Genomic DNA, 23160 nt, shown 5'->3' on the forward strand with positions numbered 1-23160 from the left:
ACCTGCCTGCCCTGCCTGCCCTGCCCAGAGGCCCAGAGCTTAGGGAGGGGCGTGGCTTTTTCCCACCTGTCCTTCCCAGAGCTGGATCTGAACTCAGGGCTGTCCCTAGGCCCTGGTGTTCTTTCCTCATTGTCCTCAGGTTCCTTAGCTGAAAAAACTCAAGTCCAGGCGACTGATCAGGCCAGAAGTTGAGGGCCTAAGCCAGCAGTGGGCACATGATTGATGCACACTCTTCATGTACTCCATTGCTGCTGGGCCTGCTCTGCCCTGGCCTCCAGGCTTGAGACCCCTACTCCCACCCACCCTGCCAGGCACCGCCCCACCTTAAAACCCCTGAAAGGAGCAGCAGCCACTGGGGACACTGGAGACATGGGCGTGCTCTGCATGGGCTGTCACCTGAAGCAGGGTCCCTCGGCCACAAGCTCCGGGGCTCTCTGTTGGTCCTTGCTGGGCCTGGGTTTGGGGCCCAGCCAAGTGGCTGAGCAGTGTGTGAGTCACGACTCTGGCAGCTGCAGGGGTCCCTGAAGGCACGAGCCCCAACACGCCGGCCTCTGTGTCATCTGAGCTGTCAAGAAGGATGAGGGGACAGGCCCAGGCACTGTTTGCAGACTCGGCCACCAGGTTGCTGAGTAGAACCCTGGCGCTTGGGGACAGGCGTCCAGAGCCGAAGGAACTGTTGAGCGAGGAGGTGAGAAGGAGCACAGAGCCGCTGCTGTCCACGGTGGCCAGGACACTGCTCCCGGGGCTGACAGCAGCTTGTAGGGGTGCTGGGCAGGGGGCAGGGCTGCACCCCCTGGACTGTAGAGCTGCCTCCAGCACTTCCAGGAGTTCCGGGCCAGCTGAGGGGCTGGGGGTGGTGAACAGGATGCCCTGGGGCACAGGTAGCTGCAGTGCTGGCTCCAAGGTGGGTATGGGCCTAGCTGAGGGGCCCTCCAGCCCCAGGTCTCCGACCAGCAGACTCAGTAGAGCATCCCCAGTAAGGTCTGGGGCGGGGGCAAGTGCAGCCCGGTGGAGCACAGCTACCAGTTTGGGGTTGGTGGCTCGGGCCCCAGGGCCCAGGGGAGTCCCATCAGTGTGGCAAAGTAGGGGACAGAGGCCCTTTGTGCCCTGGGCTGCCAGAGCCCTGGCTAGGGATGTGTCTACCAGAAAGCCCTCTTGAGCCAGCATAGTGGGGCCTACCAGCAGGTGTGGCCAGGGCAGGCGGCCAAAACATGTGTAGCAAATGCAGGGCAGGCAGAGCCGAGGGTAGCCCCAGGCCGGGGGCCAGGGTCTGGACTGGGCCTGACGTCAGGGCGGTAGAGTTGCCTGAGGAGCTACTATGGAAGAGGCCCCAGAACATGGCACCTGGGAGGAGACAAAGGGGTCACACAGGGGTCCGGGGCACTGACTGGTGTCAGGGGCACTCAGTAGTCCCAGGTGAAGGGTCACTGACTTAGCCTGGGGTTAGTGGTTACTGACTAGGCCTGGAGACAGGCATCAATAACCAGGCCTGAGGTCAAGATCATACTGATCTGGGATCAAGGGTCGCAGCCTAGAGTTGGGGCTACTGCCCAAGTCCTACGTCCTACTCACCAGCCAGCCTTGAAGGCTAAGGGCCACTGACTGAGTTCCAAGTTACTGACCATGCCCAGGGTTGGGGTCGCTGGCTGGGGTTGTGGGTCACTGACCTAGCCCTGGGGCATGAGGATGCACCGCCAGACACAAAGCTGCTCCAACTCCAGCATCCACGACGTTGCCCCCGGCAAACAGCTCTCGACCCAGGTGGGAGCACGTGGTTGCAAGAAAGGGACTGTCTTGGGACTGGGACCTGTGACCCCGGCCCCTTTCCTCCCCCGAGCTGCTCCTAGCACTGACCTGTAGGGCTGACGATGCCGCCACGGTGGTACACGCCAGGCCTGTGGGAGTGCCCACTGGCTGGAGGGGCCCCAGAGCCCAAGGTTCCTAGAGAGGCACCGCTGCTGTGGAGTTGCCTCACGGCCAGGGAGAAGCCAACGGCCAGCAGCAGCAGGGCAGCCACCAGTTGGGCCCAGGCCCTGGGCAGACTGCCAGCCTTGTTCCTGCAGAGAGGGATGTCCCGAGCCAGGACCAGGCAGGCAGACGCCCAAGAACCCAGCAAACAATTCCCAAAAGGTTTGGTCTTGCTTGCAGGAGGAGTATAAGTTTGCTGAGGAGAAAGGGCCTCCTGGCAGAAGACACAGCATGTCTGGAGACACAGAAATGGGAAAGAGCTTGAGGGGAAACTGATTCTCTGGAGAGGAGGTTGGAGAGGTAGGTCCAGCCAGTCCGGAGGGACGCCTGAAGGGGGCTTGGCAAGCTTAAGGAGCAGGGCCTGGCCAGGTGTAGCCAGGACCAACCTACCCAGCAGGTGCCTCGTGCACCAGGGGGTGGGAGCTGGGAGCCTTTGGCAGAGCAGCCGGCAGGGCTGACTTGATATCAGTGTTCCTTCAGACGCACAGACCTTGGATTGACTGGCACAGGCCAGGCCTGGGGCTGCAGCCGGGGGTCCCCCCACTCAACCAGAAGTTTCCTAGAGCTGGCCAAGCAGGGGGTTGTCTGGCGCTCCTTAGGGGCTCCAGAGGGAGGGACTTGCCAGCCTCAGTCCTGAGTTGCTGGGTGCCCAGACCCCTCCCTGACTCACCCAGAGGAGTCCTGGGGCCCCGAGAGATCTGGAATGAGCTGCTCCAATATCTCCCCCTCTTCCTCCTCAGATTCCAAGCTTGGTTCCCAGACCAGCAGCTTCTGGTAGAGCACAGGCCCTGCTGTGGGTTCCATGGCCCACGGTGCCTGCCCACCTTCCAGGCTGAGTCTTGGGAGGCCCTGCCCGAGCCTGAGCCGGTGGGTAGGAGGTGGAGGCACCCTTGGGGAAGGGTGGTATGGAATCTAGAACAGGTCTGGGCAGGGCACGGGGCCAGGGAGGCTGTGAGTGAGCCTGCCCCACTACGGCACAGGGCCTGAGGGGCTCTTGTGGCAGGGGACCCCGTCAGGGGAAGGAGAAGCCCAGTCCTAGGGCCACAGCCCCTGAGACCCAGGGCACCCGCAGGCCCCTCCCTTTACGGGATACAGCCTTTGGATCTGGTCCTGTTAAGGCTCTAATCTAGGGACGGGAAGCTTGAGTGAGAACTGCAGTACATTGGCTTGGATCAGGGCTCAGCGTGTAACTAGTTTCTAGTATGGGGGTTTCTGGTCTCTGGCTTGGGTCAAGGCTCAGCCTGAGGCCACCCAGGGGTCTGGGTTTCCCTATCTGGGGAGCAACTTGCGTGGTGAAGGTACCTACCTCCCTGGGCACGTCATGCGGCCCTTATCCAGCAGGTGGCGCCATAGGGCTCTTGGGGAGCTGCAGCCTGGAAACCAGGTGTTTCCATATTCCTTCACTCTGGGTTTCACTTCAAGCAGTTCTGTGGGAAAATCACAGAACTCCAAAGAGTGCTGCAGTCTTATCTGTTCTCCAGTCATCTCTCTGCTGACCACGTTCTACTATGAGCGCCCCAAACCCTCCACTGTACTCTCAGCAGACCATCTGTCCTCCCACTTCACATAACAAATCAAAGCCAACACAAAGAGCCCTCTATATCCACCCCCAACTACAAACCCACCTTCCACCCCGCTCCAATGGAAAAGCCTATTCCCTGCCTCTGGTTCTGGCCCCGACCTCTCCCACTTACCTCCTGCTTCCCCAGGGACCTCACTCATTGACCCCTTCTCTCCTGTAGCTTCACATCTTCTCTGCTGGTTCCTTCTCAGCAACACTTAAAAGTGTCGAGTCTCTGGGGCTTCCCTGGTGGCGCGGTGGTTGAGAGTCCGCCTGCCGATGCAGGGGACACGGGTTCGTGCCCCTATCCCGGAAGATCCCACGTGCCGCGCTGCGGCTGGGCCCGCGAGCCATGGCCGCGGAGCCTGTGTGTCCGGAGCCTGTGCTCCGCAACGGGAGAGGCCACGGCAGTGAGAGGCCCGCGTACAGCAAAAAAAAAAAAAAAAAAAAAAAAAAGTGTCGAGTCTCCAGGGCTTCCCTGGTGGCACAGTGGTTGAGAGTCCGCCTGCTGATGCAGGGGACACGGGTTCGTGCCCCAGTCCGGGAAGATCCCACATGCCGCGGAGCGGCTGGGCCCGTGAGCCATGGCTGCTGAGCCTGCGCGTCCGGAGCCTGTGCTCCGCAACGGGAGAGGCCACAACAGCGAGAGGCCCGCGTACAGCAAAAAAAAAAAAAAAAAAAAAAAAAAAAAAAGTGTCGAGTCTCCAGAAATTCCTCTCCTTGGTATGTACCCAACAGACATGTACTAGAATGTTCATAGCTGCACTAGTTGGAACAGCCCCACATTGGAAAGCTTACACCCCCATTATCAGTAGCATGATTGTAGTCACACAGTGCAATACTCTGCAGCGGTGAGAATGAGGGGTCTACAATTGTATGCAATGATACAGATGGATCTTACAAAGACACGACGACTGAAAGAAGCCAGGGACGAAAGAGCACATCCCATTTGCTTCCATCTGTATCAAGTACACGAACAGGTGAGACTAGTTTCTGCCATTACAGGTCGGGAGGAGGCAGAGAGGGCTTCTGGGATGCTTGGTGATTGTTGTTTCTCAATCTGAGGTTGATTGCGTGGGTTCCTGATTGTGAAAGTGCATCCAGCTGTACATTTGTGACACGGGCACTTTTCTGGAGGTATATTGCATTTCAATAAAAAGTTTTTTAAAAAGCTGGAGTATTTTCTCCATTAAAACCACAGCCACAAAAATCATCCTTTCATCTCACTCGGCTCTCCAGCCACTTCTTTCTCTCAACCACTTTACCTGCTTGTGAAGAGGCCAACTTTGGTGTGCATTGGGAGTTCTTAAAATCAGATTGCTGGGCTCCGTTCCCAGAGGTTCTGACTTCGTAGGTCTGGGGTAGGGACCAGAAATTTGCTTTCGGAACCCCCAGGTGATGCTGCTGCGGCCAGTCTTGAATGAGCACTGATCTACAAAAGATACACACCTGCTGTTACCACTTCCTTGTCTCCCAGTGTTTCCCCCTCAGCCCACTACAAGCTGGTTTCCATCCCCAACCCGCCAGAAAAACCTTCAGTTTCTAGATTTTCTGATTTCTTGGACCAATAACCTACCAACCAATTGGAGATAGCAGCATAGGGTGGCCAACTTTTTATTTTGCCATGGCTTGGGTGTGGGAGGGTCACAATTACCATCTGTGTTCATTTCATAAAGTAATTTGATTTCACTTCCTGTTAATACAACGTGGAAAGGTTATAGTGTCAGAATGAAGGTCAGGCCTTCCCTCCTAAGAAAACACAGCTGGGAACCTTGTGTGTCTATATGCCGCATCCTCAGACTGGCCTCTGCGCTCCTAGCACTGGCTCCCTTTGTCCAGCAGACATTCTTTGGCACCTGTCCAGCCAACATTCCTCTGTCCTTAGAACTATGCCCTGGCAAACTCTTGGGGACCAAGACCTCCACTGACTGGGTCTGGGGGACCTTTCCCTGTGTGGTCTTTCTCATTCCCATAGCCCTGGGCCTGGACAGCACTGCCCCACACCTCTGGAGATGCCTATTAGCTAAGCTCCAGTTAGATACCAGACAGGCTTCAGGGGTGAATAGTGGTCAGGCCAAGGGGCAAATGGTGCCAATCATTTCAGTGAGAGTTGGGAATGGAACTGGCTTCCAGAAACCTGGGTCTAGTCCGGTCTACAAGCCTTGCAATTACCCACCTATGAGACCAAAGAAAGAGCCCAGAGACAGTGACAGACATGTCAATGATTTATTGGGGGGCTTCCCTGGTGGTGCAGTGGTTGAGAGTCCGCCTGCCGTTGCAGGGGACACGAGTTCGTGTGCCAGTCCGGGAAGATCCCACATGCCGCAGAACAGCTGGGCCCGTGAGCCATGGCCGCTGAGCCTGCACGTCCGGAGCCTGTGCTCCACAACGGGAGATGCCACAACAGTGAGAGGCCTGCGTACCACAAAAAAATTAAAAAAAATGATTTATTGGGTAGGGAATCTTACAAGTCTGAAGCAAAGTCCTGGAGGGGCACCCCACCATGGATAGCGGACGGCGGGCGGGCGGGCGGGCGGACGGCGGGCGGGAAGGACACAACAAGCTTCGTTACCCAGGGAAGAAGGAGGCTACCTTTTATAGGGGGAATTGACGTCAGGTTGACTCATCAGTTACCAGGGAAACCAGCGGCTGGGGCAGGGGGCAAGTATGTAGGTAGTTACTGATTAAGCCCTATGATTGAGAGGATTGGGTAGTCACGTGAGTAGGGGGTAGGTTAAGCAGGGACTGGTCAAGCAGGGGATGTACAGAGAGCAAGAGAAGACATCTTGAGTGGCCTGACCACAGAGCCTCAATCTACAATGCTAAGATGATAATGGATAAGCCTCATCCCTGCAACTACACACACACACACACACGCACGCACGCACAGGTGTCTCTGAGTGTAAGGTGTAGGACCATAGGTTGATTCATGCCTTCATCATTTCTTTTTTTTTGCGGTACGCGGGCCTCTCACCGCTGTGACCTCTCCCGTTGCGGAGCACAGGCTCCGGACGCGCAGGCCCAGCGGCCACGGCCCACGGGCCCAGCCGCTCCGCGGCACGTGGGATCCTCCCAGACCGGGGCACGAACCCGTGTCCCCTGCATCAGCAGGCGGACTCTCAACCACTGCGCCACCAGGGAAGCCCATCATCATTTCTTTTTTAATTATTATTATTTTTGGCCACACTATGCGGCTTGTGGGATCTTAGTTCTCCAACTGGGGATTGAACCCAGGCCCTAACCACTGGACTGCCAGGGAATTCCATATTTGTAAAGTTTTTTATTAAAGTATAGATGATTTCCAATATTATACTAGTTTCAGGTGTACAACATAGTGATTCAATATTTTTATAGGTTATATTCCATTTAAAGTTATTACAAAACAATGACTATGTTGATGATTTCATTCTCTTAAAAGTTCTCAACTTTATCTTAATGGTTCTGCACATTAGAATCACCTGTAAGCTTTAAAAGCTCCTAATACCCAGGCAGACCATTTAAAAAATTAGATCAAACTCTTTAGGTTGGAGATTCATCAGTTTTTTTAAATTAATTAATTTATTATTTATTTTTGGTTGCCTTGGGTCTTTGTTGCTGTGCACGGGCTTTTTCCAGTTGCGGTGAGCGGGGGCTACTCTTGGTTGCGGTGCACGGGCTTCTCATTGTGGTGGCTTCTCTTGTTGTGGAGCACAGGCTCTAGGTGCACAGGCTTCAGTAGCTGTGGCACGCAGGCTTCAGTAGTTGTGGCTCACGGACTGTAGAGCGCAGGCTCAGTAGTTGTGGTGCGTGGGCTTAGTTGCTCCACAGCATGTGGGATCTTCCCGGACCAGGGCTCGAACCTGTGTCCCCTGCATTGGCAAGCAGGTTCTTAACCACTGCGCCACCAGGGAAGGCCCTCATCAGTTTTTTAAAACGCTTTCCAGGTGTTTTCAACGTGCAGCCAAGGTTGAGAACCACTGCCTTATCTAGCCCGCTAGTTCAGTGATTTCTGCAACTGGAATCATTTCCAGGGACTTAAAAAAAAATACCAATGTGCTAATCCCCCCCCCACTCTCCAGTCCCACACCAATGGAGTCAGTATCTCTGGAAGTGAGCCTCAGTTATCAGGATAGTTTTTAAAGCTCCTCAGGTGATTCTAATGTGTAGCCAGGTTTGAGAATTGAGAATTGCTGCTTCTACTAATACCCTCATAGGTGCATTTACCAGGCATTCACTGGGTATCTCTTCTGTGCTGGGGGAGGGTGGTGAGGAGTCTGGGAACAGCCAGAGGTTGGTTGTCCTCCAGCAGCCCAGGCTGCTCCTACAAAAAGAGGCAAGGAAGGATATGGGCCCAGCAGTCAGCTTTTCTCCAGTCCCCTCAAGCTGACTTTCCTGCTCATCATCTCTGGCTCAGACCTGCTGTGTGTGAGCATGCACATGTGCACAGGACTTTATAATTGGACCCTGGGACATGCTGAGATTTGACTCTGATTATAAATTTGGAGGCAGTGAAGTGTGGTAGGGGTGGAAGAATTGGCTTTTCCTTGCAAGGTGACTCTGTGATGTGACCAGAATATTGGTATTAAAAAAAAAATTACGAAAATCAGCCCCGGTGATTATAGTTGCAGATGTCACCAAAAAGAGTTTCTGAGCAAGTCAGGAACAGCCTCAACAGACAGAGGAGGCAGTGTTAGAATGGGTGTATGCCACTTGCTAAGATAACTGTACACTTGGGAAAGACAAATACCTTTATCTTTCAGGGATTATTAGATGCTGGCTCTGAGCTAATAACACCTAAATCGTTATTGCTGTGGTCCACCTGTTAAAATGAGGACTTATGACAGTTAAAGGGAAATCTGACCAAGATAGAGCTGGTGGAATTCTTCACTCATTCTGTAGCTATTTCCACACTTTCTCAGTACACAGTTGGAATAATATACTCTGCAACTACCATAATCTTTACATTATTTCTCAGATTCATAGAGTAAGAGCCTCTATTGTGGTAAGAGCCAAGTGGAAGCCTCCCTCTTCAATGCTCCCTCTATAAGCAGAATACTCAAATCAATACTGGAAGAATTGCAAAGATGAATGCTACCATTAAAGACTTGAAAAATGGAGGGGTACTGATTCCTATTTCAACTTAATTCAGTGGTTTGTATAATGCAGAAGACAGATGGGTCTTGGGAAATTACAGTAGATGTAGTAACAAGAGTTAAGTCAAATTGCAGCTGCTATTCCAGGTATTTCTTTATTGAGGAAAATGAACACAGCCTCTGGCAAATGCTCTATTCTCTACCCCAATAAGCAGAGAATCCAGAAGTCTTTTGTTTTTACCTGGTAGGCATGGCAGTACACCTTCACCTTCTTCTAGCCTCAAAAGGATGGCAGCACAGCTTCTAGTGTTCAGTGTCAGGGATACAAGCTGGGGCATCTGGTGCCCAGATGAGATGGAAACAGTGGTGCCTTCACCAGACATTTCTCCCCCATGATTTTGAGCATTAGATCTGGATGCCTAGCCTCTGAGGCAGTTCTTGAACAGCTCCCCACGTCACCCAACCACTTTCTGTGCCCACAGACCTTTCATAAATTTATTTTCTATTTAATTCAGGCAGAAGTATGTCTTTTGCTTACAACTAGTGACACTGACTGAGGCACATACCTCTAGGAGTCCCTGGAGGGCAGCAAACATCCTACACAGCTTGAAGTGGGGACCAGGGACGTGTCTCTTGATAGAACCAGGATTCTCATCTCCAAATACTGAAGTCACTCACGCAGAAGAACAGACGTGAGGTCAGTTATCTCACTGGCTGAGCTTAGGCCACATGTGTGCCCCTTGCCAGTAGAGGAAGAGTATGTCTTAGAGCCAGACTTAGAATTGGGGAAGTTCAGCTCCGGTAAGAGGTCATTACTTGGTCAATTTCTTTTCTGAATATTTCTAAAGCAAGAAAGCCTGAATCAGGAAGCACCTCCGTTGCCCCTTTCCTGGCAGCATCTAGTTCTTTATTCACTGCTTTAATCTTTGTCAAAAGTGTTCCAGTTGCCTCTGGGTACCGGTCTTCTCCTGGTGCTGAGCGCCTCATATATCTTTGGCGTTACTTCCTGTAGTGGGTCTGTCATGTTTTCGAATGCCTTCTCTCTTCACTCCTTCCCAATAGCATACAGATTTTCTACTGGGGAATGATTCCTCCCCACCCCTCATCGTGTGGAGTCCTAGTGAGAAGTGGTGGTAAGATCAAATATTTGGGACTGATCAAGCAAAACAAAACAAAACAAAACAAAAAACTCATGACCACTAGATGGTAGTGGCACACAATGAGCTGTATGAGCGTGGCTCTGGGACAGGACTGCGGTCAAGGGAAGTCCCCCATAGCGGGAGATGTTCTAGGGATAGCAGTGCTGGGCCACCCCCTGAAAGGGAAGAGGGCAAGGGACCTCCTGGGGGAGAAGGGACTCCAAGAGGGGGTTTATGTGTCTAGGTAGGTCTCTGGGTCAGACAACTCTAAAGGGCAGCAGTGGCTTGGGGTCTTTTGTAGCTCTGGGGTTTGTCTTATCTATGGCTGGCAGATGTTGGGTGAAGTTTTGCAGGGTGTGTAAAGCAGGCAGGTGCTAAGGGGCTGAAAATATGCTCATTAGGGCTATATTTAAAGCAACTGGATGTGTACAAATTTGAGTTTGGCCCCCAGAGGGGGAGCTTTTGAGCTAATGGATCCCAGCCTGCTATGAAGTAAACACCATAGGGGTCAACACACAACACAGGGGTTATCTATAGCCCTTTTATTGATATATGACAGGCTAATAATAACGAGTGCCTGTCTCCTGCCTCTCTCTTCCACTGCAGAAGGGGAGGGAACAGATCTTTCCTCAACCCACCCTGGTGGTATAGACAAGGGGCACTGTTTTCTGGGGCTAACAGTTGAGAGAGACAGAGATACAGAGAGAGAGAGACAGAAACAGAAACTAAAACCCTGCACTAGCTGATAGGTCTCTGGGTCCACACTCTAGCTCTGAGACGGGGTTACCAGTCAGGCTACATTCTGGTCTAAGTGTCAGTGCATCCAACAATGGCTTGGACAAATAAGGGCTTATTTTTCTCACTAGTTTAGAGTTAATTGGCTGCTGCTTTTGCTTTGGGGCTCGTTATCTATGTGCCCTTCCTGGTCTTTCCCCATGGTATCCAGGGGCTGTTTGAAACACCTCAGCCGTTGTCCTGGCAGGAAGGAGGGGAGGAAGGGCCAGCACCAGTGGTGGAAGTTCTCGTTGGAAGCCCCCAGCCGATTTCTGCTTTTGCCTCTGTGGCCAGAACTGAGTCACACAGCCACCCCCGCCAGCTGCAAGGGTGGCTGGAAACGTAGTTCATGGATCCTCTGTAAGGGAGGAGAGTGAGGGAGAGGCTGGGGGCTGGGCATGGCTGTTGGGTTAGGCAGCCTGTGTGCTCCGCCTTGGGGCACCGTGCGTAGCTGATCATCCTGGAGCACGAAGTCCAGGGGCTGTACAGGGGCCCCAGCCCTTTACTGACAGGATGTGTCCCCAAAGGCCAACAAGTTCAACAAGTAGTCTCAGATGCAGGTGGTTAGGAGATCTAGAAGGCAATGATTGATTTCATAATTTTCCTAACTCTTCCACATTTGGGAAACTGAGTCCCTGGCTGTGGTTCCTCAACACAGAAGATCACTTTGGGCATTATTCACCTTGGACCTGAGGTCACCAACCCCCTTCCAAAGTTAGAGGTGGGCTTCCCTGGTGGCGCAGTTGTTGAGAGTCCACCTGCTGATGCAGGGGACACGGGTTCGTGCCCCAGTCTGGGAGGATCCCACATGCTGCGGAGCGGCTGGGCCCGTGAGCCATGGCTGCTGAGCCTGCGCGTCCGGAGCCTGTGCTCCTCAACAGGAGAGGCCACAGCGGTGAGAGGCCCGCGTACCGCAAAAAAACAAAACAAAACAAAAACAAACTTAGAGGCAAAGAGTAGAGTTTAGGTCATCACAGGAAACAGACTTCCCAAGATCAATTAAGGTATTAATCTCTCAGGTCTGATTTGGGAAACTTAAGCTCAGTCTCTAAATCTGGGACTGAATCACTCCATCTAAAAAATCTCTCCTTGCTACTAAATGATGGGGCATAATGGTTTCAGGAGCACGTGTGCTAGAGTTAGCCTGCTTGGGTCTGAATTCTGTGTGACCCCCTTCAAGCCTCAGTTTCCCCACCTATAAAACGAGGATAGTAACAGTTTGCATAAGAAACTCATTATAAGCACTCAACACGTTAACAGTTGTCATAATTGTTGGCATTACCAATGGTAGACCTGTCTTGCAAGGCTATATAATAGGTCCTTTTGGTTTTGCGATTGTAGCATCCTTTATAGAGACCTACACACAATTCCTCGGGAAATATATTCAGCTCTGAGACCCCTTGCGTTTGTGTGTGCCGTGCCACTGCCTGGAATCCACCCCTGCCCCACCTTTCCACCCGACAAACATCTATTCCTTCATCAAGATCCCACTCAAGGGTAACTCCCTTAATTACCCAGCCTTCTCCGCCCACTTATCCAGCTGAGTGGTATGGCCTGTGAGAGTTCCAGCTCTCCTGGGTGGCAGCCACAGAAAAACCACTGGGCATCAATGAGCAGTGTAAGGATGCCTGAGTGTCTCACAGAAACCTAGGGCCTCAGAAATTGCCTGGAGCCCAGAAAAGGAGGGCTGCAGGGAGCACTTTCTTCTCTCTTTCTCTTGGTGCATCAGCTTCTACGTTTTCTCTAGTTGCAAACTGGCTGTTTCCCATCCACAGTATAGACAGCAGCTGTCACCCACCCTCCAAAGCCTACATCTAGAGAGCAGCCGGATGGAACTGAAATCTCCTGGTCCTAAGACCAAATTCCTCAGGAGAGGGGCTCATTGGCCCACCTTCCGTTAGCACTCACTGCTGACCCAGCCAACCAGGGCGGGGCATGTGGAGGAGCAGGGCTGGATGGTGCAAATACGGTGGTTCCGGCTGAATTGAGTTGAGGGGGGCAGTCTCTGAGAAGGGAATTTGTGCAGGAATTTGAATACAAGCAAGAGGCCAGCCTGTTGCCTACTTAGAGCCGTCTGCACAGTCAGAAGGCGTGTCGCCCGCAGGCTCTGATCCCAGCAGGGCCACTCACGCTTTCCTTCAAGGTATATATATATATATTTTTGTGTGTGTGTGTGTGTGGTACACGGGCCTCTCACTGTTGTGGCCTCTCCCGTTGCGGAGCGCAGGCTCCGGACGCGCAGGCTCAGCGGCCATGGCTCACGGGCCCAGCCGCTCCGCGGCATGTGGGATCTTCCCGGACCAGGACACGAACCCGTGTCCCCTGCATCGGCAGGCGGACTCCCAACCACTGCGCCACCAGGGAAGCCCTCCTTCAAGGTATATTAGTTAAGGTTCTTAACTGAGCAAGCTTAGCAAAACACTTCTGAGAACTAAAGCCAAGAGTGGGACTATACTGGGGCATCTCATGGAAAGAGTTGGTTGTTCACCTCTTTGCATGAGAGGACCCAGGGGAGCTCTGGGGATGCGGCCACAGGAGTTAGTGACCCTCCTCTCTAGATCTCTAGATCCTCTAGTTATTTCCTGCCTCTATGCGTTTCTGTTTCAAAATCCCGATTCCTAGGAGGCCGACTCTGACCAGCCCTGATGGGTTGCTGAGCAGTTTGGCTGGGGAGGGCAGGGTATATCTATCATATGGACATGGTTGTGGAGCCCTCCCTGTGTGTGTTGGCGTGCAGTTCTCAGAGAAGAAGGTTTTGGGAGCTGGGGAGTTAGTTCAGGCCATAGAGAGAACAGCCCTGAGTTTGGGGCCAGGAGTTCAGCCTTGCCTGAACCTTTACAGGGACCTTAGGCAAGTAGCTTGCTTTCCCCCAGTTCCCTGTGAACCTGTTTCCTCATCTATAAAACTGGGGAGTTGGGCTGAAAGACCACAGGGATCCCATGACATTCTGCCCATTCACACGTTCTCTTTTTCTGGAACTCACCACCCAGTAGCTAAACTTTTGAGGCGTCCCCAGAAGGGTCTGAGAAATGTAAGCAGATTCTTAGAGTGATCAACTCCTGCCAAAGATTTAGCCCTCAGGGACCCAGCACGTTTCACTCTATGATGCTCACAGATGACACTTATCCACGAATAGACCTCAAGGGCTCAAATACTAAGGATTTTCCTATGGTATCAGGAGATTGTGAGAGAACAGGGTGCGTACCAGCTTGAGAAACAGGCGCTCTTTGTTTTGTCTTACTACTGACAGGTTAATCTCTGTTAACATAAAGCCATCCTTTCCTTAATTTTAACTGGCTCAAATTTGAGGGATGCTAACTCCCCCCATTAAAGAGTCTTCGTACCTAATTGAGATCATCCACTTAAGTGCCAATTATGACCTAAGGAATGCAATGGGAAATAGTTCATAAAGAAATTGTCTTCAGGATTTCCAGAACATGCCAGGGCCACAATTCTTCAACGAGGCTCAAACCAACCCAGCATCTGGTTCTCTGTGATAACTTCATCACATAATTCATGTGTAAAGGTAAACACAACAATAGGTGTGAATGTTGCAGGACAGCTGTGTCTAGCACTCTGCTACTTCCTTTCTGGGCTTCAGTTTTCCCAAATGTACAATGATTGAGTTGGACTAGATACTTTCAAAGTCTGCACTCACAGCTTCAATGTTTATGACTTCCAAGACACACTGATTTTTCAAGGACACATGCCAAGTTGAAAGAAATTAACATGGCGTCTTATGATGTTGACTGCCGGCTCACCTGTGATAAAAGAGGAAATGTTTCCCTATTTCTGCTCCCACCTCTCGGCCTCTTGGTCCCTGAGGCAGAATGTGTACCAGCAGAGAGCAGAGGTTACCAATTTTCTTTTCAAAGACATCCTGATATAAGATAAGCATCTTTCAAAAATCAGCATCTACACTTCTTGACTTCTTCCTCCAATACTCTATTGAAATTGCCTTTGGCCAAGTGTCATTGGCGACTGCCTAATTGCTAGATCTAGAGCATGTTTTCCTTTCTTGGCCTACACTGACCACCAGGGCCTCCAAACATTCTCCTACTGTGGCACCTGTGATGCTACGCTTTCCTGGCTTCCTTCAGCCCCTCGGAGGTTCTTTCTTAGCCTGCTTGTTGGTCCGGTTCTTCACTCAACCGGGAAGTACTGGTGTCTTCTGGGGCTCAGGCCCAGACCCCTCCTCCAAGCTCTTCAAACTCCCACGCGTTGCTTGGCTTCCACTGCCGCCTGTCTGCAGATGTCTCCCCGCCCTCTGGCTGCAGCTGGACCTTCCTCCCCACCACAGGGTCCTCGCCCTCAACATGTGAGCTTGTCACCTTCACTCCCCGACCCCCATCCTCACTGCCCAGCCCTCTGCGTCCCAAGTTCCCTCTCATCAAAAGTGCCCCGATTCACCCTGATACCCAAGCCAGAAACCGGGGAGCCGTCCTTGGCCCCTCTCCCTCCCTCGCCCTGTATATCCAAGCGGTCCCCAAGCCCCAGAACCCCTAGACCGTCCGGACTGTCCCTTCTCTGCTTGCCGCCCACCACCGCCGGGACAAGCTCTGTGTGAAGCGCTTCTCATGGGTTATCTCACCCACAGGCGCCCTAGGAGGCGGGTGTGACCGGAGAACTTGAACTGAGCTATGTGTGACTCCAGAACCCAAACTCTTAGCCACTAACTTGAATCTGTGGCGAGAATGGGAGGAATTTTTTTTCTTTTCTTTTACTGTCACTTGAGTATTAAAAAAACCACTACGAATGATTACTAACTGGTCAGAAAACCGACGCCAAATGCAGTTTACATTCAGCAAAGAAAACAAAAGCCAGAAATCCTTTTCACGCGGTGGCGCGACAGGACGGCCTACTGGAAAAGCTTACCTACTGAGCCCAGGAACGTCGCCTTCCTCTTTCCCAGGCTGGCAATCCCGAGACTAAGGTCTGAATGGATCTGAATGCCTGCCCCTCCTCAAGCAAGGGCACCTGTGACTTGTTTTCGCTCCCTTGTGCTGCAGCATGAGGCCCAATAAAGCCTTGCCTGAATTTCTCGTCTGGCCTTTTATCAACTTCTATTGATTAAAGAGTCCAGGGACCCGAGTCAGTAACCATGACCCCAGAAAACAGCAACCTGGCTCACCCGCTCCCCACCCCCTAACTTCCTAAGAGCTGGAGGGCCCTTGGGTCCTATCCCTCCGCTTCGTTACCTACACAGGTTCTTGGACTCTTTAATCAACAGAAATCAATAAGAAGCCAGATAAGATATTCAGGCAAGGCTTGACTGGGACTAGTGCTGCAGCACGAGGGAGTGAAAGCAAGTAACAGGCGCCCTTGCTCGCTCCCCAAGGGGGCTCAAGCTGGTTCCTTAAATGGGTAACAACGGGGGTGGGTCAGTGGGTTGGGACAGACGGGTGGCTTAGGTGGTCTGCCCAGCCCCCCTGGTGGTGCCCTGGGCAGGGATCATACTCAGTACCCTGTTTTTGTTCCCGGCACCTCAGAAATAGCAGTTGGTTTGTGGCCTTTTTGTGCATGCAGTTATTTTTAGTCCCTTATAGTTTCTTTGTATTCTGTTGCTGGGGGAGATGTTTGCTCAGGTGCAATCACTCCACTGTTTGCTCAGGTGCAATCACTCCACTAGAGGGTCTCAGGTCCCAGCCTGTCTCAATTTCACCCGAGAGAAAGAGGCCCAGAGAGACACCCACAGGTGTTGGGAAGGCTTACAGGGGACTCCTGACCCAGGGCTGCTCCTCTCTCATCTAAGTTCCGTCTGAACTGAACATGCATCCCGTGGACCGGCCAGGGGTCTAAGTCAGCAACCACCACATTGCTTTCTAGGGAAAAGAAATCTTGAGGGCCAGGAGAAGTGTTCGCCGGTCCTCTCATGAGTAAGATGGGCATGGTCTGAGTAGGGGATCCAGCCCAACTTCTGGATTGAAATAAATCTGAACTAAAATGTCTTGGACCCCTCCCCCAGGCCTGAAGTCCTGTGATCAGAATGGCCTGTGCTAATTCATGGAACTTAACCCTTAAACAACCACAGCACCACTAGCAATAGCAGAATAGAGCTTTGCACCCACATCTCCGGCCCCGAGCAGGCCTGGAACCCCAGCCAAGACTTTTTGGTGGGCTGACTGGAAGTTCTGCCCACCTGAAATGAGAGGTCTGTTCTACGGTTTTATGACTCCGTTTAATGAGAATGGCTTAACGAGAATCCTACTTTCAGCAGACAGTGTCCGGATGAAGACCCCCGGCCCACTCCCCGTGGTCATCCCCGTCCCTTGGAGGGATGGACTTCCTCATATGCATACACAGCACTTCATCGATGTAGATGGTATTCTCTTTGACTTGGATCTCCTCCTGCAGGGCGAGCTGCCTGCGATTCAGGCCTTGCAGCACTACTTGAGCTTGGGCTAATGTTTCCTTTAATCTAGAAGAGGAAGAACACTAGGGAATAATTTATGGCTCTACATCACTATTTCAGGGGGAAAAATGTATTCATGTATTCAGTGCAGGATCCAAATTGATGTGTCTTCCTCCTTTCTCCTCCTTAAGACAGAGATTTCAAATTGGTGGCCCTGGGCCATGTTCACAAGGCAGACAAACCCATGAACTGCCAACATTTAAAACTGTAGATTTTACCTAAACATCTGGAGTTGGACTTCAGAAAAATGTAAACATTGGGATGCATTCCCTGCATGGCAGCAATTGGCAGGAGTTAGGAGAGACTGCCCTCTAGAAAAGAACCCCTCAAACACGAAAGATGCAAAGGCCTTTATGCCCACCCGGCATCACCCACGATGACATCACCTAACCCTGCTCACAGGCCAGGTTTAAATGGAGCCCCAGTAGCCCTGTGCCTACCTTGCGACGTTGTGGGTGATCTCATCGACCTCCCTGATCAGCCTGTACTGTGCAACATCGTGACACAGCTCCACATTAGGCCGATGGGTCCTGGTCTCCAGGCGTGTATGAGCCACCTTGGCAGGTCCTTCTTGGTCAAGGATGGCTTTTTCAAGAACTGTGATATTTTTCTCCTGGGAGGCAATCTCTTCCATGACCTTACAAAAAGGATTAGAGGAGGTGAGGCCAGGGTGTGTTCCTCAAAACTCAACAGCAGACGCTCTTAGGAGGTTAGGAAGAGGGGACCTCCGATATCTACCCAAGCAGGATCCCAGAAAGAGTCTGATCCCTCTTCACTACAGCAGTGATTGCTCATGGGCAAGGTAACTCACCCAACCTTAGAACCTCACAGATGGAATGGACACAAGTGGCCACTGTTGTCTCTTCTCCTTCCCAAATATGTGGATTCCCTCATCAAAGGCTGAAGGCTGCCCATTTACCTTGGTATAAAGTACCTTTGTATCATGAATGGAGTGCTGCCTATTTCCTTACCAATCCACCCACTAGTACTGTAACTGAAGGTGGGGTCCGGCTGCTCGCCGCTCAAAAACCATTAAAGAGGCCAGGTTGGTGGAAAGGAAAGTTTGCTTTATTTTGAATGCCGGCAACCAGGGGGGCGGGCGGGGAGGGCAGACGCCTGTCCAAAGGCCAACTCCCCAGCACAACCAGACAATCAGTGGGCAAGAGCTTTTATAGACGGAGGGAGGGAGCTACATGCAGAACAGCACAGTCACCTTGGTATTGGTCATCGGTGGTCTGACCAGCATCATCTTGATTGTTTTGAGTACATTTAATCTTCAGTTCCAGGGTCGGTTTGTTCCCATTTCCTTGAGACCAATTCTCAGAATTGTGGCAGCTTATGTCATGGCTACAGTCTGGTCATCATGTAGTTAACTTCTTCCATCTGCTGGGGGTTTCAGTACCTACAAGACAGCTCACAGGCTACGGCTCAGAATATTATCTACAGCCCTTGAGGAGGAACTAAAGGTCCTTGACTATGCTTGATGACTACACTATTATTATTTGGTCTCCTTTGACTGTTTTCCTTTGTTTCTGCATTTTCTCACTTCTCTGATTAAACTTATTCTTTGGCTGAAGTTTTTCCACAGACAGATGGCAGGCTGAGGACATTGGGGGAGGGGAGCAAGGACCATAGGGTCCTGCTCTGTTTCAGTACCAGCTCTGCCCCCTAGAAGCCTGAAGAAAGGGTGAGCAGTTTAATCCGAGTTTTGTTGGTTTCTTTGATGGTGGCTTTGTGCAAAGAAAAGATTCCTTTGAAGCCTCTCGGGTTTTTAGATTAATATTTCACTAGTTTAAAATTTTACTTCTTCCTTAAGTTTTTTTTCTTTTTAAACTTCTCATCATGGGAATTTCCACACATACATGAAGGTAGGTAGTATAATGAACCTCATGGACCCATCATCAATTTAAGCAATGATCAATACATGGCCAATCTCATTTCATCTATAATGCCCTCTATGCACCCCTGCCATCAGCTTATTTATTTTAAAGGAAATCCCAGATATTATATCATTTCAGTCTTAAATACCTGAGTATGTGTTTCTAAGTTATAAGGACTCTTTTTTTTTTTTCTTTTAACATAACGACAATATTTTTTTATCACACACAAACGAAAGAAGGATCTAAAATCTAGTGTTCACATTTCCCTGTGTCCTTTTTTTTTGTTTTGGTAAGAGTTGGTATGTTTAAATTAGAATTCGAATGAGGTCCACACATTACATCTGATTTGCTTAATGTTTCTTTTTTTTCTTTATAAATTTATTTGTTTTTATTTTTGGCTGTGTTGGGTCTTCACTGCTGTGCACGGGCTTTCTCTAGTTGTGGCCAGTGGGGGCTACTCTTCGTTGCAGTGCATGGACTTCTCATTGTCGTGACTTCTACTGTTGCAGAGCACGGGCTCTAGGCGCGTGGGCTTCAGTAGTTGTGGCACGTGGGCTCACTAGTTGTGGCGAATGGGCTTAGTTGCCCCACGGCATGTGGGATCTTCCTGGGCTAGGGCTCGAACCCATGCCCCCTGCATTGGCAGGCAGATTCTTAACCACTGCGCCACCAGGGAAGCCCATCCCTACCCTTTAATTTAGAGGCAGTCGCCTCCGTTTGCCAAGCCTCTTCATGACCACGGAGGCTTCTGGTCAGGTGATAACCAGCTGGAGCCTTTTCTCATAGAGCCTAGGTTGGTATCTCCAGGTGGGGGCAGGCAATCTCACCTGATTTGTTTTAGTCCATCATTCGAGCCTGTCCAGACAATTTTGGATGCTCATTTTATTTTACTTTTAAAAAACATTTATTTATTTGTTTATTTATTATTGGCTGTGGCACGTGGGATCTTTGTTGCAGCATGCAGGCTCATAGTTGCAGGATCTTCGTTGCGGCATGTGTGTGGGATCTAGTTCCCCGAGCAGGGATCGAACCCTGGCCTCCTCATTGGGAGTGCGGAGTCGCACCCACTGGACCACTGGGGAAGTCCCTGGATGCTCATTTTAGATGTTGTTGCCAAGGCCTCAGCCACATAGCTCCCAGCTCCTGCAGGATCTCCTCCGGCAGGACGGGGCTTCTCACAGGCCTCTGCAAAGCCCAGCTTCTTGCCTCTTCTCTTACGGTGGGGACTCTCCTCCCCGCTGCCTTCCTATCTCAGATCCATCTTTCAAGGCCTGGACTAAGTTCTTACTCCACCAGGAAGCCTCTTGACTGGTCTTTGGCTACGTTTATCATTATTACTATTATTGTTGTTGTTGTTCCTATTATTAGCTGCTGTAGCAGCCAATTTTTATTGATTATCTATTATATTGATTATATGTATAAACTATGTAAATGTATGTATATATATGTGTGTGTGTATAAAATCGGTATGTGCCAGGCATTGTTCTAAATATTTTATTTGGGCTGTCTAATTTTACCCTAACCAACTCTGGGAGGTGAGTACTGTTGCTGTCCCTATTTTATCAATGAGGAAACCAAGGAACAGGGAGCTTTTTTTTTTGTTTTGGCCGCGCAGCGTGGCATGTGCATGCAGGATCTTAGTTCCCCGACCAGGGATTGAACCTGTGCCCCCTGCAGTGGAAGTGCGGAGTCTTAACCACTGGACTGCCAGGGAAGTCCCAGGAACAGGCAGCTTAAGTGTATTATAAATGTTTTAAAATTTCTATACATTATGATGTTCTGACATCATAAAAAACCTTTCTGGCTGGGAGAAACTGCCCCTCCCTGGGCTCTTTGATTCTTAGAGACGGCGAAGGGCCAGCCTGAGCAGGCCTTGGATCTGCAAGCCCAGAGCCCTCCCTCCTCTCTCTGCCCTTTCAGCCCAGGAGGCCATCTTCCTCTGCCTCAGTCATCCCAGGGCCGGGTGCCAGGCAACTGGGGACCATTCCATAGTCCAAGGCCCACTGAGGTTATTCACACTAGCTGATCCTAAAGCGCTCCCGCTGCCCTGCCTTGCCCGTCCTGAGGAAACCCCAATAAAGGCCATGGCCTCCACCTTCCCCTTGCTCCTGTCATCTGCCACCTGACCACCCTAGTGTGTTCTCTACGTGGCCCTGCATGGGGGGCCCTGCCTCCTGTCTCTAGGACCTGTGAATATAAACTTTGTTTTTTCCTGAGCCCCCTGTCTCCTTATGGCTGCACTTGACTGACCATCTCATAAAAGAACACAAAACATTAAGTAGCCTCCCCAAGATCACACAGCAAGTGTTGAAGCCCCATTTCGAACCCAGGCTGTCTGGCTCCAGGCTCTACACGCTTACCCACAAGGCTCTTCTACCTGTCATTTTGCGGACTATTGCAGTATAACTTTTGATGACATTCTGGTTTGCCCTGCTCATCACAGAGATAAACCTTTTCTTACAATTAGACTCTGGGTTCATGGAAGGCAAGGGAGGAATGCAGCAGAAGGACAAGGTTTTGGTAGTTGAACAGGCCTGGGCTCGAGTCCCAGGCTGCCAGTGATGCACCTGCCACCTGGGGTCCCTTCCGCTCTCCATGGCTGCTTCACCATCAGTGAAAAGCAAGGAGTGGGCCAGCAGTGGCCACATCAGGTAGCTGTAGCTGTCCCAGTGTTACAGGTGAGGCGGAAGGCTCAGAGAGCTTGAGGCATCTGCTTAAGTCACTCAGCTGGTCTGTCGCAGGGCTGGAATGTGGGCCCACAGATCCTCAGTCCAAATTCAGCCCCTGTTCCACTGGACTCTACCCAGTGTCCCTGAGCTTAGCCTACAGGATGGTCCTATATGCTCAGGATCCAGCGGTCCTTGCTGGTGAGGGACATGGGATAGAGCCGGCTTATTGGGCTCCAGTTGTTAAACATTCAGGAATTCTGCCAGACCTGTGTTAAATGGGTAACTTGAAACTGACCATGGTGGAAGAATTTACACCACAGAAATCTGCAAATTCTATAAATCAGGGGCTTTTTTCTCCTCTGGGAGCCAGTTACCAGCAAACAGCTGGATAACCAGACAACAAGCCAGAATCCCAAAGTTGCATCTGGGTTTGGAGAAATCGGTTGCACTCAACTCACGGAACTTCAGAGTCATAAAGAACGTATAAGGGACTTCCCTCGTGGTCCAGGGGGTAAGACTCTGCACTCCCAATGCAGGGGGCCCGGGTTCCATCCCTGGTCGGGGAACTAGATGTTGCATGCATGCTGCAACCAAGAATCCACGTGCTGCAACTAAGTCCGCATGCTGTGACTAAAAGATCCTGCACACCGCAACAAAGATCCCGTCTGACGCAACTAAGACCTGGCGCAGCCAAAATAAATAAATAAAAATAAATTAAAAAAAAAAAAAGAACGTATAAGAGCATACGGTGCATCTCTATGCTCCACAGAAGGATGAACTAAGGCCTAGAGAGGGGAGACAGCCTGTTCTTTGCAGCAATGAGTACGAAAGGAGGCCCAGAGTGGGGCCAAGGCCCGCTCCAGTCCCCCAAAGCCCAAAGCCTGCTGCTAAGATGGAGAGCTGAGTGACCTCTACTCCTTAGTACACAGGATCACAAGCCCTGAAGGCCATTCTAGGTTTACAGGGTAAAACCTTCTGAAGGTGCTCTTCCATGGCCCCCCCAGGGAGCTCACCTTGGCCAGATGAGCAGCCAGCTTGTCCCTGGCATCCTTGGTCTCCTTCAGCCCATTCTTGAATGCGGTGTCCACCACGTCACATTGCTTGCTTAGGTCGTTGGCCGTCTGGGACAAGATTCGGTCCACGAGGGCCTTCAGCGTCAGAGAGTTGTTCCTCTGCTTGTCAGCCTTCTCCACGTTGGTGTTGGAGAAGTCCAACCAGTCTTCCAGACTCACAGAGCTGAAACAGGACCCATGCATTCATTCATAGCATGTTTGGGCTGGGTGTGTGGGTATGGGGGTAGGACAAGCTACTGGAAACCCACAGGAAGTTAAGCCTCCCTCCACCATCAGAAGCACCTAGAACGTTTCCCCGTCTCTAGGCAGAGCGAATGGTGGTCTGTCAGTGGCAATCACTGTCACTTTGGGGAAACCTACTTACTCTGTGCCAGGCTCTGGGCTGGCACTTTACAGACATCCTCTCACTTAATCCTCACGATGGCCTAGTGAGCTAACTTTCATACCCCCATTTGACAGATGAGGAAAACTGAGGCTCAGAAAGATGGAGTAACTTCGTCAAGATCACATAGGTAGAGACAATTTAAGTATCAAAGTAAATTATAATAGTAACAGATTATAACACACTGAATAAAATAGGAGAACATGAGTCCATACTGGAATGCTATAAAG

At 51.1% G+C, this 23160-nt stretch overlaps 2 protein-coding genes across 4 annotated transcripts in view; both read right to left on the minus strand.

Moving 5' to 3' along the window:
• Nucleotides 1-133: 133 nt before the first annotated feature.
• On the minus strand, nt 134-2887 carry GGT6 (gamma-glutamyltransferase 6). Its single transcript, XM_081219251.1, is given in 4 exon segments — nt 134-1210; nt 1212-1344; nt 1855-2057; nt 2639-2887. Coding segments are annotated over 4 exon segments (1356 nt in total). The 5' UTR covers nt 2773-2887; the 3' UTR covers nt 134-324.
• Nucleotides 2888-4714: 1827 nt separating this feature from the next.
• Nucleotides 4715-23160, minus strand: part of TEKT1 (tektin 1) — a 28814-nt gene continuing 10368 nt past the window's right edge. For 2 of the 3 annotated variants that reach the window (XM_081219252.1, XM_081219253.1), the window contains exons 6-8: nt 22489-22711; nt 17367-17563; nt 16693-16932 (exon numbers count right to left, since the gene is read on the minus strand). In XM_081219252.1, coding sequence (XP_081075378.1) covers nt 16725-16932; nt 17367-17563; nt 22489-22711 — 628 coding nt within the window. In that variant the 3' untranslated portion in view covers nt 16693-16724. Of the gene's footprint in view, nt 4962-16692; nt 16933-17366; nt 17564-22488; nt 22712-23160 lie in introns of those variants that run through there. The other variant, XM_081219254.1, reaches the window with a different exon arrangement.

This window comes from Mesoplodon bidens (assembly GCF_964165515.1).
Source record: "Mesoplodon bidens genome assembly, chromosome: 19".
Taxonomy (NCBI): Eukaryota; Metazoa; Chordata; class Mammalia; order Artiodactyla; family Ziphiidae; genus Mesoplodon; species Mesoplodon bidens.